The sequence below is a fragment of the Salarias fasciatus genome, chromosome 14 (genome assembly GCF_902148845.1).
Source record: "Salarias fasciatus chromosome 14, fSalaFa1.1, whole genome shotgun sequence".
Taxonomy (NCBI): domain Eukaryota; kingdom Metazoa; phylum Chordata; class Actinopteri; order Blenniiformes; family Blenniidae; genus Salarias; species Salarias fasciatus.
The window spans coordinates 19,251,246-19,270,044 of NC_043758.1; the positions used below are offsets into that span (position 1 = coordinate 19,251,246).

An 18,799-nucleotide genomic window follows, 5' to 3' on the forward strand; every position below is an offset into this window, starting at 1 on the left:
ACATCAGATGTGATGGTGATAGGGACGAGAGAAGCATTATTATTATTGTTGCTTAAAGTCGCATGTAAAAGGACTTTACCACTAAGTCACAATTACTGTTCGTGTCACAAAACAATTATGGTCCAAAAATCATCCACTATCTGCAGCTGTTAACTTAGTCGTAGCAACTGCATTTCTAAAAGAAAGAACTCCGAAAGATTTAACAAACTGCAGCCTGTCGCTGCATGCTGCAATTTTAAATACAGCATGAATTATTATCTCCTCTTGGATGTATAATTTAATGACTCTGTATTCCCAAACTTCAAATCTTACCTGAAGCCGAGACAGTGAAAGCCAAGTAACTGGAAAATATGGATCTCTTGCCTTGTACCATTTGTACGAGCTTTCCAAAACAATCTGTACAACAGCGAGCAGAACTCCAGAACGGTCAGGTCACTACAGAATTTGAGGGTTTTTTTTTTGTTTTTGTGTGGTGACTCAGCACTGCACCAAACACACCAAAGTGGTGCTATATACACACACACACAGATGAAGTGGAACAGGAGCCGATGCACTACGTTAACAGAAGAGTTTTTAGGCCCTGTTTACATTTTCAAGTGAAAACGAAGACCCTTGGTTGCGTTTTGGGTGTCTATTGACATGAGAAGGGTGCTCAGAGTCACTGAAAAGTTAATGTCACGACCTGCATATTACATTTTTGAAGTTTCAGTTGTTTCCATGGCCAAAGCAATGTTGCGCAAACGGGGCCTTAGTTCAGAAACTGGAGACTTACTGAGGAAGTAGTTCTGTCCCAGGGGCAGAGAGTGGTCCGGGACCACCAGTCCATCAGCAGCCTGCAAAAACCACATGGCGGTGCCGTTCAGAATGGACGATCGCAGGAAGCCGTCTTCATTCACCCGCCACAGCACCGGAGCGCCACTGGCATTCACCACGACCCTGAGTGGACAAGAGGGAGGAAGTGAAGAAGGTGAAGAGACATGAGATCGAGGAGGGAAGAACGGGAATATCAGGAAGACAGTCCTGCAGACAGTTTTGCCTGAAAACAAGTTTTCATCCATCACCATGATCCACTTTTAATTGGTGACACATTTCAACAGCTGCTTCAGCTCGAGCTGCAGGTTTGCAGCCTTCAGAGGGTAAATAAAGGATTTTGCCAGAAGAAACACTCCAAAAGCCTCACTGACAAAAACAGAACTGAGAAGTCATCAGACAGTAAAATGATCTACAATCAGAAAACCACTTGGCTTGATAATACGTTACCCTCCACGGGAAACACAGTGGTCAGCAGCAGCTTAGCAGTCACGAAGCAAACAGGCCGTTTTGTAGTGAAGGTCACTGTGCCCCATGTTTGTGTCTGATCATCAAAAGACGTGTTTTCCCGTTTGTTACACCAGTCTTGCATCATGGCGAGCTCTGTGGAGCAATAGCTGCCAGAACTGGTGCCAAAGTTAAAAGAAACATGAGGACTTTTGAACTTTTTCAAAAGACAAAAAAAAAAAAAAAACAGTGGAGGGCACAAGTGGATCTTGACACACAGTATGCTACAACTCCAGGGCAGAAATGTTTCTGTGACTTCTTTAACATGTCAAAATAGTCCATATTCTTCATTAATACATTTCAAGTTTAAACAACTGTTTGGAGAATTCAAGCTTTTTTTTTTTGCCGATAACAGATGGAGAGTAAAGTCGCACAAATAACTGCAAAATATATGCATTTAAAACAGATATTTGTATGACAAAACCTGAGCTGGTAAACACTGTGTAGAACTGGTATTTTTACTGTTGCATATTTGAGTTTTTTTAGGTGGTCTGGACATGAATGGAAGTGTTGATGTTAAATATTGTATTGTAAAAGATTTATTGATTCCTTGTGCTACATGATGCTCCGGCTCTGTGTTTTTGTAGAGTATTACTACTGATATCAATTATAGATCTTGCCTCGATCCATAGCTCTACGGAGGACAGACAGTTTGTCCGAAATCAATATTTTCTGCTTGTGAATTAGTTGTAGGGAACACAGAGCTTCACAGCTCACTCTCAGTAAAGCCACGAACGACACAGACCATGAGGACAAATCCTCTCTCCGGAGATCTGCTGTGGTCAAGTATCTCGCTGCCAAAAGCGGAGCCCCTTGATAGGGCTCATCATTTTATCTGTAAAATTTCCTCCCCCAGTTTTCCTCTGGGTGGAGCGAGGAGAACAATGCAGGCTTTGCCCCAATGAAAGAGATGCTGACTCCACCAGCTGCTGGCTGAAGATGCAGGAACGACCCGAGCCAAGATGAGCAGAGCGTGGTTCTGTTAGGGACTGAACCCGACACAAGAGCACAAAGCGATCTATCACGCCGCCCTCGAACAGAGAGATTCAAACAATGAACCAAAAACAAACAGGAAACGGTCATGTCAGTTCTAAAGCAGGAAAATGAACATGACAAGAAGGATGGAAGAGACACAGGTTGAAAGAACGATGCAGTCAGGGAAGATGCAGGACAGAAATGGAAAATGTAACAAGAACCAAGAGGGCATTACTGGAAAGCCACAACAGAAGGCAGTAAATACTTGGGTTGTGACAGGATTCTTCAAATACAGTGACGCAATTAAGACAAACAACCTGACAGCATCAACTAAACAAAGCAAAGAGATGAGCTGTTGAAGAGCATTGTGGATTCCCCACAGTGTGGATCAGTAGTCTTACGAATGCTGTGTTAAGTAGATTTCATATAGATGGCTACAACATTAAGTTTTGGATCATAACTCCAACCTCCAGAGGCGAGAACAACCATATTTGTCATTCCTGTGCAACATTAAGATATGCTGCCAGTGTGTTAAGGGAATAAGTCAATGAAGATAACAAAGGAAAACATGCTTGGTGTAGAAATGGACTTGGTCAGCAAGTCTAAGGTCATTACATGTTACATGGTGCAGTGGGACGGCAGTCATTGAATTTTGGGCATTATACAGATATTAAACCAGATATTTCCACCAGGCACGGCCATGATCGCAACTGCTCATTTTTATCCTTGGACAGGTTTAACTTCCACTAGAACACAGTTCTTTTCTGGGTTGGTTTCATTTATCTCTCTCCTGCCATTCTTGAAATACTTACAGGACAAAGTTTCTGTTCTTTCATTTTGATTTATGGCAGATTCAGTGGAGTTTGACTTCATGCACTCAAACTTACTGTCATACCAAAGTTTATGAACGGACAGTGCACCACATAATAAACTCACAAGACTGCTAAAACTGCACAGGCTGTAGGAGCTTTGAAACTCTGTGGTTTCCAGTTGATACAGATATAACACATTGTGTTTACTATAAATCTACCAATGAGGGTTGTAAGAGGAATTCTCCACGGCTTCATTGAGGCTCCTCGTGGTTTAATGCTTCCGAGCGCCCGTCTAACCTCACTCCCACACCTGAAAGAATCATTTCCACATTAGGAAAAACAAATAAAACCATGTGTGATTATCCTCCCAGCCCTCGCCGTACTGTAGCTATCTGCTTTAATGAGTCCCCGAAATTATTATTATTATTAGCCCCTCAGCAGAGTGACACAGCTTTAAAGGGCTTTACAAATTAAAAATAGATGTTGGGTTGTGCATGACTACAAATGTGTGTATTCTTCTAAAGGGTTTTCAGAAAGCTGCAATCAGTAAGTAACATCCTGCTAGACTTTTAATAAATAAAAATAGTTTGAGCCCTGGTGTTTCATGTTTTTTTAAAATAGATAAAATGTTAATGAGTGAGTCTTAATCACAAGCCGACATCTAAGATATGCTTTAAATATGACAGTTCTCTTCAAACAAATAAAGAAATATGAAAGTCTCTCGGACCACGTTGGGGATGTTTCCAGGTTGAGCTTCGCAGGCGGATCAAGGTGATGTCCATCCCAAAGAGCCTGGGTGCAGAGGGAGCGGAGCCTCAAGGTGAGGCTGTGAGCGCTGAACAAACTAATGAGAAGCTGGACAGGAAAAGTTGCAGCTGAAATTAGTTTTCCCATCGCTGGAGCCCGAGGGCCCACATGAGAAGCTTCGGTATCCGGGGAACTTCTGCTTCATGGAGTTAAATTGAGTCCTATTTGACTAAAAGTTGTGGAAAGGAACCATATTTTATAGGTATTAGGAAGGCTGTAGTTTTATGATTCAGATCATTTGATCATCTGATGTTGACCTTTTCCAATATAAAAATCTAATTTATTGATAAAGCGATCATATTAAAGAGTAAATATTCTCATCATGGATGTACAGTAGTAGTTTTAGGATTACTCCCGCCTGCCTCATTATATCACCATTATCATCTCTAAACCGATGCCACTTTAGCATCACTGCTTCGTAGTTAAGTGGCGCCTGTGAGTTCGCATGAGTGTCCTTCACTGTCTGCGTGCGTTAAGGTGTCGTTTGTAATTACACCGGAATGAAAACAAAGCAGCAGCAGCTGATTAACTCGCAGCTCCCGGTCTGCCATCGTGATCGGGCCCCCGAGTCGTGCCTGCCATCCACAATGAGGAACAACATCAAGGACAACCTACCTTCACCTTGACCAATTCTTCTGCATAATTCATTGACCCTTATTTGCTGAGCAATTGTAATATTGTTTATGAGCAAGCGCGTTCTGAAAAGACTGGAAAAGAGCACACTGTTGTTATACAGAGGCTTTGGTGGCAGAGGTGGGTCATCATGAGAGGATTCAAATGACAGATTATTATTAAATACAAAAGGCTCTGCGGCACAGTTGCTGAGCGGTGTGCAGACAAAACGCTGTTTGAGTGGATTCGGTTTCATTGTTTCTTTTATGTTATTTATGAGGGAAACAAACGGCAGAATATGCTGTGTTGAATGGGATCCAGAAATGTTTTTGGTCTAGGGGTCTGGGTCTGGTTGACAGTCCCTTTGTGAATCCAGAGATCTCCAAAGTGTACCCCAGCTTCTCCCATAATCCACTGGGACTGGACTCAGTGGTCCGCAAACTTCAGCTGGATTCCTTTCTCGGCTGTGTGGTTCTCTGCTCAAAAGACTCAGTTTAACAATCCACAGACGTGGTCATTTATATAGCTTTCGATATTTTTATAGTAAAGTGAACTTAAAGGATGCTTTTGAACCACACTTCCTCTATTTCATTATTCACTTCTGTTGTAACACTGACACTGGCAAACTTTACAATGAAATTTTATTTTGTGTGCAAGGCGGCAGTGTGAGACCTATACTAAAAACATAAAGGAACTATATCACAGGCAGAGCAAAGAGCAGATTAGGTTATGCAACATTGGTCAAAAGATGTTGGAGATGGAGCTGCCAGGAAGAGAGGAAGAAGATGTCAGAGAGGATTGATGGATGTGGTGAAGAAGGGGGTGGAAACAACAGCAGAGGAGGCAAGAGATAAGGTGAGACGAATGAAGATGATCCTGAAGGGAGCTGCTGCAAGAAGACGAAGAAAGAGCGAACAAATATCTGAAAGACAATGAAGTGTGCCTAGTTAGTGTTCAAGATGTACAGAAAGAGCCCAAGAAATAACCTGGCTTCTGTATCAATGTCTTTTACATGATGAATGGATTAATGTATATTTATATAGCACTTCTTTTTGAAAAATGAATTCTGAATCCGGAGTCCTCAGTTCTCAGTTCCACTGAAGGCTCGTCAAAGGTCTGGGAGAAACAACCACTTAACCCTAAATAAAACTAATTCTGAACAACTGTTTCTGAAAACAGACTAGAAGTGAAAGGTAGCATTTCTGCATCTCCGCTGGCGGAACAAAACAAACAAGTAGCACTGATGTGTTCCTGATGAATCTCTAAAAAACTCCAAGTTGACCCAGAAAGGAAGTTTCCTAAAATCCTGAGCAAAGCACGATTAAGCCGTGGTCTGCAGTCTGCTGAGTAAACTGCAGTGATGAGTGGATAGATAAACAGTAAAAACACACACACACACAAAAAAAAAAAAGATTGATCAGGCGTAAATAAGGGCATACGGCTATATTTAGTCCATCTTGTTGGACAATCTTTCCCTGCCTGAAGAGGGTAAGAGGCTGGTGTATATATATATATATATATATATATATATATATATATATATATATATATATATATATATATATGTATATATATATATATATATATATATATATATATATATATATATATATATATATATATATATATATATATATATATACATATATATATAAAAAAGTACTTGATGGAGCTCTTACTTCACAGCCGTTCCTTCAGGCACCTCCAGAGACATCGTCAGCGTTCCTGATGTAAGCTCACAAAGCTCAGGACTCACACAGTGCAGACCCTCAGTCACCTGAAAGACACACAGACACACACACGCACAGAGTGTTACTTACCAAACATCTAAAAAGAACAACTTGGGAGATTAAATTCAGCACTTAAGAAGTCATCTCACTTGGCTGGCCTTCCATAGCACCAGCAGCAGCCTCTGCCCAGGTTTGGGTTGCCATGGCTGCAGGGTGGGAGGTGCTGGCGTGGTGGAGGTGGTGGTGGTGGTGGTGGTGGTAGTGGTGGAGGAGGAGACAGTGGTCGGCTGTGGCGGCTGAGTGGCTGCCGGTGTGGTGGAGGCGACGGGGGTGGCCAGCTCAGGGGCGGAGGGGGTGGCGGGCTCCCAGTCGGTCGCCTCGAACTCTAACGGGAGCCGATCGCATCGCTCGCCCTCGTAGCCGTCGAAGCACGTGCAGATGTACGCCGGCTCCCATTCCCCGCCGTCGCTCCGGCTGCAGTTTCCATGGAGACAGGGGCTGCTGGCACAGGGGTCTGTGAAAAACTGAGATAATAGAGAAAACAAACAAATGATAAACAAATAAAAAAGGAAACAATGAAACAGATATCTGGCTGTTTCTCTGCTGCCACCTTGTTGTTCACTACATGCTCATAGCTCTTCTTTTATTCCACTCGGTTTCTACCAAAAACCTCTAAACGTCGGTTTTAGTTGAATCAGCTTCATGTCCTTAAAACAAGAAAGTGCATAAGTACAAATTCAGTCATTATTTTTCTGTAAAGACTTCTTTTATTGCTCTTTGAATCAGCTTTCTCATTTTCGGCTTCAGCTCTTTTATTGTATTTTCACATTGTGGTTTTATTAAATTCTGGAGTGGCTCTTTCCTTTTTTTCACTCCCACAGTATGAAAACACACCTTTACTCACATACTCAGATTTTGTCCCCAAATCCGGTTGTCGGCCTGTCATGCCACAACGAGAGAAATGCACCCTGACAGCTCTCTTCATGCTGGTTCCTGCATCAATAATTGATCATATTTGGAGAACACTTTTCAGTGAAGGTGAAAGAGGACAAAGCCACGAAGTTCATCGTCGGAAACGGTTGCCTTCCGTTTGCTTTTCAAGCCCTTCAAACTATCTATGATTCCACTGCCTCTTGCTCTTTGATTGATTTTCCTTGAAGCTTCATCGAAGCAACATCAGCTATCTGCGGCCACAGCTGTCTGATTTAAATGTGTTCAGAGACACTTTTAATAAAGCTATAAAAAAAAAAGGAAAACCGAAGCTGCGGCGAGCATCCTGACAGTCGGTAATGATTCTCACACTGATTCCCTCGGTGCATGCAGATGTGAGAGTGTGACTGTACATATGTGAGAGACTCAGCGAGGAGCAGAACAACAAAGCGTTGTTAGCAGGCTGCTCTCTCCACGACAAAGTCACAGCTCATTAGCACTAATGCATCTCAAGATTTATTTTTTTTCTCCATGCGCGATCCTTCTATTACCTGCTCCTCAGCTCTGAAGCTGAGCAGTCCCAGCAGTCCACTTTCAGGTGCTCACAAAGTCTGCAGCTCTTGAATCCACTGAGACAGCACCCGGGATCCAGTTTATCAACCTTCAGAGAGCAGCAGTGCCAGCAGGTCCAAATGAGACGCGGCAATCGAGTCCGGATCGTGACCTTTTTCATGAGTCACACCTGATTACCGGCCTCCCTTCCTAACAGTCGCTGTCAGAGAAGGACAAAATGTTCTCCAAGTACAAGGATGACAAAACAGGATCAAGAAGACCCGACCAGCTGTCTTCTGTCCGGTTTTATTGTCAGGAGGGGCTGGAGAGGAAGAGATCACCAGTCCATCACAGGCCAAACAAAGAGTGACAGAAAATCATCCTCACACACAAACATATAGGTCTAAAGTCTTTTAAGGAGACACTATTTCACCATTACACCTCTTTTGACTAACTCCACACAGAAAGACTTCCAAGTCCAGATTTGAACTCTAATTGAGAGTCTTAACCACCACACCACCCAACACTGAGATCAACAACAAAAAGCTGAAAACTGCATCAGGAAACGGGGGGTTAGATCATAGTAGGAGTACTGATGTGGATTTGGTCCCGTAGGTCTGGAGGAGTAAGGTTCCAAACAGCGTTCAATCTAACTGAACCAACAGCACCACAATGTAGATGTGAACCTCTACTGGTTTATTCCATTTTCACTGACACAATCAGAGTTTCTACATTTCTTTCATCTATTATATTAAAACAATTTAAGGATTAACTCTGTCATCACCAAGCTTTATCCTCTATTTTAATTTCCCTCCTTCAGTTTCTGGTGCAAACTTCACACCAACCAGGACATTTTACTGAAAACACATGCAACAAGAGACTCTTTACCAATTTATTTTGACATCCAGCTCTTTGTTCTTGCATTATTCCACCGTGTACATGCTACGTGATCATTTCATGGGACTGGTAATTCAGCCTATCGTGCCTCATTTTGCTTGATGCACTCACATTACCAAAGAGCTTGCATGGCCTCAGGCTTTGGCAAACCAAGTGAATCAATTTCTTCTAAGCAGCTGATAATAACCCACATTAGTCTATTTATCTGAATTCCTCACACACCGACAAACAGAACAAAGAGACCCTCCAAGGCCAGAATAATTGCTTCACAAGGTGCTGCAATCCTGTGGACAGGAGGCACATTAAAGGAAAAAAACAACACTCAGTATTCCGATGAGGTAAAGAACATTACCGAGTCTTTCTGTAATGGAGTTTGCATGTTTTCTGTGCTTGCATGGGTTCAGTTATCTAGCTTCCTCCCACATAGACAGGCCCGATGAATCCAAGACTTTCTTGTTTGATCTTAAAAAATAGTTTGGGCCAGTGAAGCTGCTTTAGGTTTACACTACTGTTAGCTCTTTTGGCACAGGGCTTTTCTGAATGTCTTTAGCAATCCAATAAGCAAAATGTAGTGACTGCAAAGCTCAAGGCTTGTCATTCGTTGAAATTGCAAAGACATAAAGTCTTCTAGTGCCCCTCATGATTTATAGATTGATTCATTGTAATCCCAGAAGAAACCACTTGCATTAGGTGAAGTCAGGCACAAACCATTCTCCCAGAGTGCTTCACTGGAGTTAAACATACGGCATCACGTTGTGCAGGTTTTGTAAAAAAAAAAACTGAAAAAAAAAAAAACCTTGTCAGACAGTCTCAGTGGCAATCATTGCATAGAGATAACCAGAACAAGTCAGAATTGGGATTTCAACTCCCAAAATTTATTTATGAATTCACCGAACAACAAATTATAGGAGTCACACATCAAAAAAATCTAAATAGAACCCTTGTCCATCCCACAGGGAGCTCCAGCGCCACCAGGCCCTGCCTGGCACCGCCTATGCTTTCAGAAAGTACCCTCTGTTCTTTGCACCAAAACTCAAAGGTACCCGTTAATATCAAGTGGGGCTCGATGTGGCCCCTCAACTGAGATTAATTTGACACCCAATTGTCAAAAACAAGCAGAGAGATTGCTTGTGTGATCACTTTTTCGGTGGATTTTCTACCACTGAACTCCCATCTTTATCTTTATCTCAAACAGGTCGTACGGTATTGAGATGTCCTCCTCAAAAGTTGCATTTGTGGACACTGAATGTGCAACTTTGAGCATGACTGTAGTTTTCCCCAGCAATCAAAAGATACAAGTGCAGTAACTGTTCACGACAGATTCTGAGCCCGTTCAGAGGCGACAGGTCTTTCTGATTAAATTTACTTTAAAATCTTTAAAGTTAACAAGATCTTTTCATCTGTTTTCCACTTGAGTGTTCATTAATTTCAATTTAAGTCACTCATTTTTATTTGCTATTTCAAGATGTCCACCCCATTATCAGGCCAAGAGAAAGGAGGAAAATAGCAATGCTAATTAAGCGTTAGAATGAGCAGTTTGACCAAACGGAGGAGTCTGCATGGTTTCTGCACACACACACACACACAGACACACACACACACACACACACACACACACGGAGACCCATTTGCACTTCAACACCTTCCTAGGCATTTGTGCTCATTGTGTTTTAATTGGATTAGATATAAAGAGGTGAGAAGTGAGAAGAAAGGAACCAGAGAACATGAGGATGAAAGCAAAAAATCACAAAAACAAGATGAAAACTGCAAGTTTATCCATTTTAAAAATCAACCGAATATAACGGATAATTTAATTTGGCAGCGTAAGCCAAACATGTGGCCGTGGTATTGAGCTGGAGAAGGCAAAGCATGCATTATATAACAAGCAAGATGGGCACAAATGGCTGAGTAAAGATGAAGAGAATGCACCTGCTGTACATATGCTTAGACCTTTTTGCATAATTAAAGTGAAAGTCCTTTGCTGAGAGTCTGAGGTGGAGTAAAGTGAGGAGTGATATTTTTTAAAAGAATGCTAATCTCTCAATCACACAACTTATGTCCTCTGATAACCAATATGTTTAGGGTTTAATGACTTTACTGACAATAAAGATTCACCTACAGCACATGATTAACCCCAACTGTACTGAAGACAGAAAAAAAGAACATATCAAAAGCCGCGCAGGACTGTAGAGAACCAGATATTAAAAGGAAGAAAACCAGTTTAAAGAGGTAATTTAAAAAAATATAATCAGGCACCAACTTCTTGGTTATAATTGAAGTTATTAAAAAAAAAAAATTACAGACCCATAAAAATGCTCAAAATATGGCGCACTTATATCTGTGAAAAGACGTTATGCTGTATGGGTGGCAGATTAATGAGACAGTTTCTTTATTAGGGCCAGAAAAAAACTCATAGGTGTGATGAACACTTCATGACAGTAATGACAAAGCATTTGAAGCAGTATTTTTCCACACACATCATTGAACCAACATAAATATAACTCAGTCGTATCAATGTCCCCTTCTTGTCAGCTGAATTGTACTAAATCTGGATGTTGATGAAAAGACACTTGGCACCGAGGGCCACGGTTTCAAAAAGTGATATACTGATACTAAAACAGCAGCGCAGCAATTGATTTGCTTGTCTGCTTAGAGTGAAAGTCCTGTTTGTGTCCTGAGCATGACTGAGCAAGATGTAATCCTTCAAGTAAAGCTTTAAAACGATCAATAGCTGGAGTCATGAGGAGTATGGCCTAATAAGATCAGAACAGAGCTGAAATGCAGCGTGTGATGGAGCAGAGGACACAGTTATTTCAATCGACTCAATTTATGAAACAAACCATGTGAGCTGAGAAGTGTAGACCTGATATCAGGTGGTACACAAAGACCCTAAAGGGGGATCCATCTGTCTTCTATGCTGTCTAATCATGTGAAGGGTTGAGGGGGCGCTGGAGTCAATCCCACACACAGAGAAAACATGCAAACTCCACACATAAGGGTTCCAGCTGCTATTGAACCCACAGCTTGAAGGCCACAAGATCAAAACAGCTCGTGCAGTTTTTTTTTTTTGGTTTTGTTTATTAAAGGATGCATTTAGTCACCAGTTCAATAGGAGTGGCTTTCAACGTTTTATTTTAAATGACAATCGTCACGTATGAAATTTCTCAGATTTCTGAATCGGGAATTAAGTCAGATGTAGTAGAAGCTGTTCACTTCAATTCCAATTCACCTCATATGTAAAATAAGTACATACGTTAAAGGTACAAGAAGCAAAAATATGCACAAGTATAATAAGCCTTCTGGTTGTCATGGTAATCTGTGACGCCTGTAAGACTGCAGCAACCAACAATACAATAACTCACCAAGAGCTGCTTGATTGAAGCAAAGAGGTCACTTTTCAAAATAACTAAAATAATGTATTTATTTCTATAGTCTGGTATATTTATTTTTGAAAAAATTAAGTCACCAAGCACGGTCACCTGTCTGAATGCTGGGAGCAAATACCACTTGTAACTTCACATTATGGTTTGGTTAAGTGTGCAAATTCAAGTTAATGAGTTCAAGTTCATGTTACCCTCATCTCAAACACGCTGTTTTGTTGACACATGAAAGAAATCAAAGTGAGTTAGGGTTGGGAACGTCTTACTTTTTCGATTACTTAACACCTTTTGAGCCTTTTCATAACTAGAGAGTGTGTCCGACACAGTGAGGGGCTCAGATGGCCACTCTGCAGGTTCCCCCATATAATCAGAGGTGTTGTCATAGCTACGGTAGCTAGGTAACGTAAGAGCAATTAGCACACAATACAACACACGGTGCTGTGAGCGTTTGTGTGCAGTTCTCCCACCCCCACCCCACCAAGCTCCCCTGCACAGTCTCAATATTTGCCCGAAGAGTCCCGACACGCCGTGGAGACAATCCGTCTTCTAATCCACTTACAACCTCATCTGGACTGTTTATCAGCGTTTTACCTCCCTCAGTCGCAGTGACAGCAGCCCCCACTGTGGAGGCACGAACAGATACCGATAGTATTTCTCTTAATTAATCTCTCATGAAAACACTTGCTCGCTAATGGTGTGATCGGGATCTCAGCGGGTGGAATTGTTCTCGTAGCAATCTGACCCGGAGCAGAAACTTAATGTGGCGAGCCTACCAGAGGCCTTTATTTCATCTTTTACTAATGAGCGACGTCGTTAAAAATTGATGCGTCTGATCTAGATCCATCCTCTTCTGAGGCGTGCGGCTTGTATTTGTCGGGCGCGCGCCGTTCGCTGAATTCAAAGAGCGACGGAGAAGTGGAGCATCTCTTCGCACCACGTAATCTCGGAGGAGCAGCGCAAACGCCAGGAAATGTAGCGCCGAGGAGAAAATACAAGCCCGCAACACAGAGGCCAAGCACCTATCACCACGAGTACCACGCTATTCTCCATAGATCTGCAGCTGAAACGCGTCGCCGCCAGAACTATGAGGCTCTAACAGCCAGCGAGGGAACAAATACTAGGTAATTATATAATCAATCACACAGCAATTAGCTCAATGAACCAAATTAAACTTTCATATACCCAGCAGTAATTTTTATCTTGAATGTGCAGCACATAATGAGCACCAGCAATTTAGCTAAAACAAAATATTTAATTCATGATAGTGACAAAATAATACTCGGAAATCATCCCTCAATAGAGTCATTTTCCTCCCTTACAGTTCTCTCCGCAGTCGCCTCTCTCGAGGTTTAAGCCTCGGGTTGCGATCTCATTATATTCACTGTGCGCGATATAATAAAGAGAGATGAAGAAAACACACTGAGAAAAGCACGAAAACAGCTGCTGGTGTGTAATTAACTGTTTTAATCAGGTGAGGAAACGTACAGCAACACAACACTTCTGGGTTCGCATCCAGACATCGAGTCCCTGGAAGATGTTGCTCTTTTCTGCCGCGCACCATGCGCTTTATGAGCAGAGAGGCTGAGGGAATACAGCCGAGGAGGAGAGGCAGACCAAATGAGGCATAAAGAAACAAATAAACCGCAGAGTAAGGAACCAACAAAGCAAAAAAAAGTGACTCAGACTGTAGGCGATGAAGACACAGGAGCTTTGGAGCTACAAGCCCACGTATGGTTCTGGGTATCAAACAGCAGTGAGAGAATCTGGACGTCTGTTCCTTCTGCGGCCGTAAGGAATACAGCCAAGTGTAGGCACCAGGCAAGAAAAACACCACAGTGAGGGTTATTTTAAATGCCGGGCTTAAGGGTCTTGCTCAAGGAACCCTGCTGGGTTTCAAACCTGCTAACTTCTCATCCCAATTCTGCTTCTCTAACCTCGAGAAAGCCACAGTCAGAAGGGAAATCAGAATACAATGATAAAAGATCCAGGATATGTTGATATTTAAATTCATTGAAACACGAACTAGGAAATAAATCAATAATGGAGACTAATTAAAAGAAGCTTCAGCGCTAATCAGAATCAGAAACAGGTTATTGCCAAGTACAGTAGCCTATACGAGGAATCTGTTTTGGTGGCAGTGTAGACAGATAAAAGAAGGAACCGCCTTAAAACGGCACAAGTATAAAATATAAATAGAAGGAATTAGGAGACAAACAAATAACAAAATAGCAATAACAATAAATACGAGGATTTACAAAATCAACATAATTTACAAAAATTACAAAGATACAAAGGAATTTAGAGTAATGTTTATGAGGGCTGAATATCCACTGGTGTAACAAGCTAAGTGTTCTTAAAGACTTGTTTAATATTTCAATTTATTATTGAGTGCTTTTATTTTCTGTGGATCCTATAAAGAATAATACCACGAGCAAATCATTTGGAAATCCAGCATTCAACCAAAGGTCACAATTGTGGTGTGAGGGGAACGTGTGTGTGACATGAGAGTTGGGGAATCACAAAGTGGATCAAGCTCTTTGAGTAAAAGGTGGGATTAATTTGCCCACGCTTCAAAACTTTAAAACACTTAGCTGTCTGCACTGACTATGTCTGACAAGCAGTTTAAAGTTTGGGATTTTATTGCATTCATCACAGTGCAAGACTCTGTCAAGCGTTTTTATTCACGGACCTCAGCGGCAAGAGGATCAACATTCCTGCTACAAAGTCTAATCTCTGCTTGTTCCCAATAAAGCGTTGAAAGCAGCTGAGCAACAGCCTGAGTCTCAAATGAAAGGGGAAGATTTGACGAGTCACTGCAACCATGAATGAATTGGCTCTGGTAGGAGGCTGATGTTAATTTCAACAAGTTTGTTTGGAAACTTAAAAGCGGGGAAAAAGAATATTGAACAACTGCACTGGTGGTGAAAATTAATAAATTAATTATTATTATTATTATGAGGATTAGTTGCTCAGGTCTGAATTATTAATAATTAATTAAAAATTAAATATAGACAACTGTATTTCATCTCTTGGTGAGGTATCTGTCTGTATTGGATCAGCCTTCAGGTGTTTGTTTGTGTGTGTTTGTATGTATGTATAGAAATGAAATGTTTGTGGTCTGTATCTGTACAGACTTTTGTTTTTGACCTACAGCAAATACACAATTCACTGTACTCTCTGTACAAATGTGTGAATAGCAACAATATCACAGCCAGACGTATTCTGATGAAGTGCCTGAATGTGCATGTCAGTTTAACAATGTACGCTGAATACAAAATGTAAACACAAAGAAACATGAGTTTCTGAGAGTTGAAGAATTAAACAAAATAAAGAGGGACTTGCGTTGCTTCGATGGTTTTGTTTGTTTTGTGTTACATGTGTGCCAGTGTTGGGCAAGTAATTAGTTATAGTTACAGTTACAAGTTAATTTGTCAAGACCATCACTGGTCTTGAGGATGAAGCTCAGTTTAATCTAGATATGCAATGGAGCAGCTGATCAAGTTAGAGGATGGCGTCACTGAGAACTTGCCTGACTGAGGAGTTGGCAACAATGTATTGTTTTTTAGTGACATCATCATCTAACTTGGCCAAGATATGCAAATAAGCAGATAAGCAAGTTCTAAATGTCATTTAAAACTTAACTGACTGAGGAGTTGGCAACAATGTTTTTTTTTGTTTGTTTTTTTTAATACAAAGCACAGTAAAGTGCAATAATATTATATAATAAACATATTGACAGTGTCAGCTGGGGTGCCGCATCAATATGAAGCTGTGTCTGCAAAGTGACACATCATCTATTAGCAGGACGCCACAGTGGGAAGCAGTGTGTTACATATGATTCTGAAAACTCCCAAGTCAACACCTAATATAAATGAAATATCTTAAAGCAACACTAAGGAACTTTCAGTTTTCGTTGATTTTGGCGGCGCCAGTGGACAAAAGCGGTAGTGTTTTGACTGAAGGAATACTACAGTTCCCATGAGGACTAGCGCGTGGCGTCGTAAAATGCTGCTCCCGGTGGCATGCTGTCGGACTGAACTCACCTACATTTGTTTCCAGTGGCTGTGTGAAGGACGGATAGCGACGAGGTAATGAATCTAATGGTGGCTAAACAATGTTATATCATGATGTGACGCATGCCGTAAAGCAGTCCGCACATTTGGAGTTTTTTAGTGTGCAGGGTTCCTGCCACCCTCCTGACAGCTGCTTAGTCCAAGTGAAAGCAATACTGACGCCCTCAGGCCGTGACAGAGGGGTCATTCAACTACTTGTAAGTCGATGTATCATCACAAAAGATATTAAAATGTTTTTTTTAAGGTTGAAAAGTTCCTTAGTGTAGGTTTAATTTTCACCAAGTCATGCACCGACAGCCTGTCAAAAATCACACTTCCTCCAGATCATGTTAGCAAGTCTGCAAAACAAAAAAGAGGTGAAAATGTATAAATGGGAATATTTCTCAAGCTGAATGACAAATAGGCTATAAATGGAAAAAACAACCTTTCATCCTGTCATCAAGATCAACTTAAACAACACAGTATTCAAAGTCACACTGGTGCAGTGTTCAGGTTTCAGCTCTGCGGTGACTTCCTGTCAGTGCTGGGAGCAGACCTTATTGTTGTCATGATTTATTACACCTATCAGTCAAAAAAAGCATCCAGTATGAAAACCCTTTATGATCCATCCTCATCACTGTTACTGTCAGCTAAAACGCACCTGTCTTCCACACTCACCTGGATATTTTCATCTAGTCATCTCACAAAAAGAAGCAGAATGCTCCTATTAGAAATTCTTATATCACTTGTGTAACAGTGAAGCCTTTTTATTATACTAGTGCCAATAAACGTAAGACTTGTTTTCTTTCTGGAAGGAAAACCAGGACAGAGACATTCATCTTTCTGTATCATGAAAGCAAAACATTCTTTATTGTTTGATCCTGTGAAGTGATGGCATTGTGTCTTGTTATCGCAGCTCATTAAATTACATTAACAATCTTGTCATTTACAAACACAACAAACAGAATAGCGACCCAGTTCTGGGTCTGCGAGGTCTAAATGTAACAGGGGTTTTTCACTGAGCACCAGACATCTTTGTGTTTTTCACACTGTAAGATGCTTTTTTTTAATGACTGTTGGGCTCTAAAGGCACTAAAAGGCTGAATTCTTTTTGTGCACTGACTGTCAGAGCTGTTAGACTCACGGTTTCATCATTTGAATTTGACTTTATTAAACCTAAAATAAACTTGAATATTTTACTGATGTCTTCCTCTCACAAACTGAAACAAAAGAAGTCTTTCTAGGAAAAGGCATCCCCCTGACCCGGAGGTTTACTTGGTTTATTTCTGCTGATATGCTGCCCTGAAGCTCTCTCCTGCAAAAAAAAACATGAATCACATCATCAACTTTGCAGAGAGTGACAGCTGTCAGGAGGCATGACAGCAGAGGTGCAAACAAGCTTTTAGAGAGTTTTGAAAAAAAAAGTGGAGAGCAAGAACTGCAAACAAAAACTTTTTTTTTTTCTTCTGGAGCAAACTTTCTCACATGAGGTGTACAAACACTATTGGGTTTATTGATCTCCACAAGGAAGCTGAGGATAAAAATACAGAAGGTCAAAAGCTGTTCAAGCTGAGTTTTCTTTTCGGTTTTGTTAGTCAGTGCGATCAATAATATATAATACAGTAAAATAGGAAAAGGCACCAAAATAAGCGGTGTCCAGATGTGCTTCTTACGCGGTTCGGCTGCTCGCCAGAGTTTCTGCAGAGAGTCAGCGGGGCAGACGGCAGGAACAGCAGCAGCCGTTCTAGTGAAAATCCGACTCTTCAGCCTCAACATCATGAACTGTCAATACTGCGGCATTGATCCCCTTAGGTAAACACCACGGCTCCCCCTGTTCACCGAGAACGGATACGTACCGCGTGTTCATCTGCACAAGCTTCAAAAGAGGCAGCAGTTCTTTCATGGGTCTGTTTCAGTGTGTGTTTTATTAGGTTTTATCTTGTGAGCCGTTCTGGGAATGAAGTTAAACTGAAATGAGGAGTGTCAGCCGCCAGTCCCGTTATCTGCGAGGTGATTGATGAGTCTGAGAGAGCGCTAAAGCGGGACGAGGCGCTGAGCTCGCTCACACCACGAGCAGCTGCTGGCTGACAGGTTAAAGCTGCACTTATCATCTTCCCATATTCACAGTTCATCAGAGAATGATTTTAATGTGAGATGCTTCTGCATCTTTTAGCATTTATTCTCTTTTCACAACAGTAAATGGTGACCAGTATCTCAGCAGTCTGCTGAAACACAGAGCAAAGAGGCATACAAACAAATGGATGGTCAAATTTAGCTTGTGAAACTGTTTTGTCTTCATGTCCTTCAACTCTGCAAAAATGAAGCCAAAATATTGCTTATATATTTGCAGTTGTGGGCAGGGTTATAAAAGTCCCATCTTTAATCCATACCTGCAACTGATGCAATCTGAAGTGACGGCTTGTCCAGCGGCACTGATCAATCACAACCACAAAAGAAGTTATTTTAAACGTGTGTGTTGATCGTTGTTATCGTTGTGAAACTTGAGATCTACAGCTTCTGTAGTCGATGAGAAGAAGATGAACAACTTATTTTCAGAAGCCTGAATTCAGATGAATTTATCAATGCACTGCCTAATGAAACAGCAGCTCCTGATTTATACTATGAAGCTTCACGTCACTCTTCTTCACATAGTCGACAAACACTGCTCTTGTAGCTCCGAATTTTGACCTTCCAACAAAGTACTCAAGAGTCTGATCACGGTTCCTATATAATCT

General features: G+C 41.3%; 1 protein-coding gene across 1 annotated transcript in view; it reads right to left on the reverse strand.

Annotated features, from left to right (window-relative positions):
- The window catches only part of dner (delta/notch-like EGF repeat containing), a 59,327-nt gene that overhangs the window by 22,861 nt on the left and 17,667 nt on the right, over positions 1-18,799 (reverse strand). The window contains exons 2-4 of the mRNA XM_030108114.1: positions 6,403-6,777; positions 6,203-6,300; positions 773-936 (exon numbers count right to left, since the gene is read on the reverse strand). Of these exons, the coding sequence (XP_029963974.1) occupies positions 773-936; positions 6,203-6,300; positions 6,403-6,777 (637 nt within the window). The remainder of the gene's footprint in view (positions 1-772; positions 937-6,202; positions 6,301-6,402; positions 6,778-18,799) is intronic.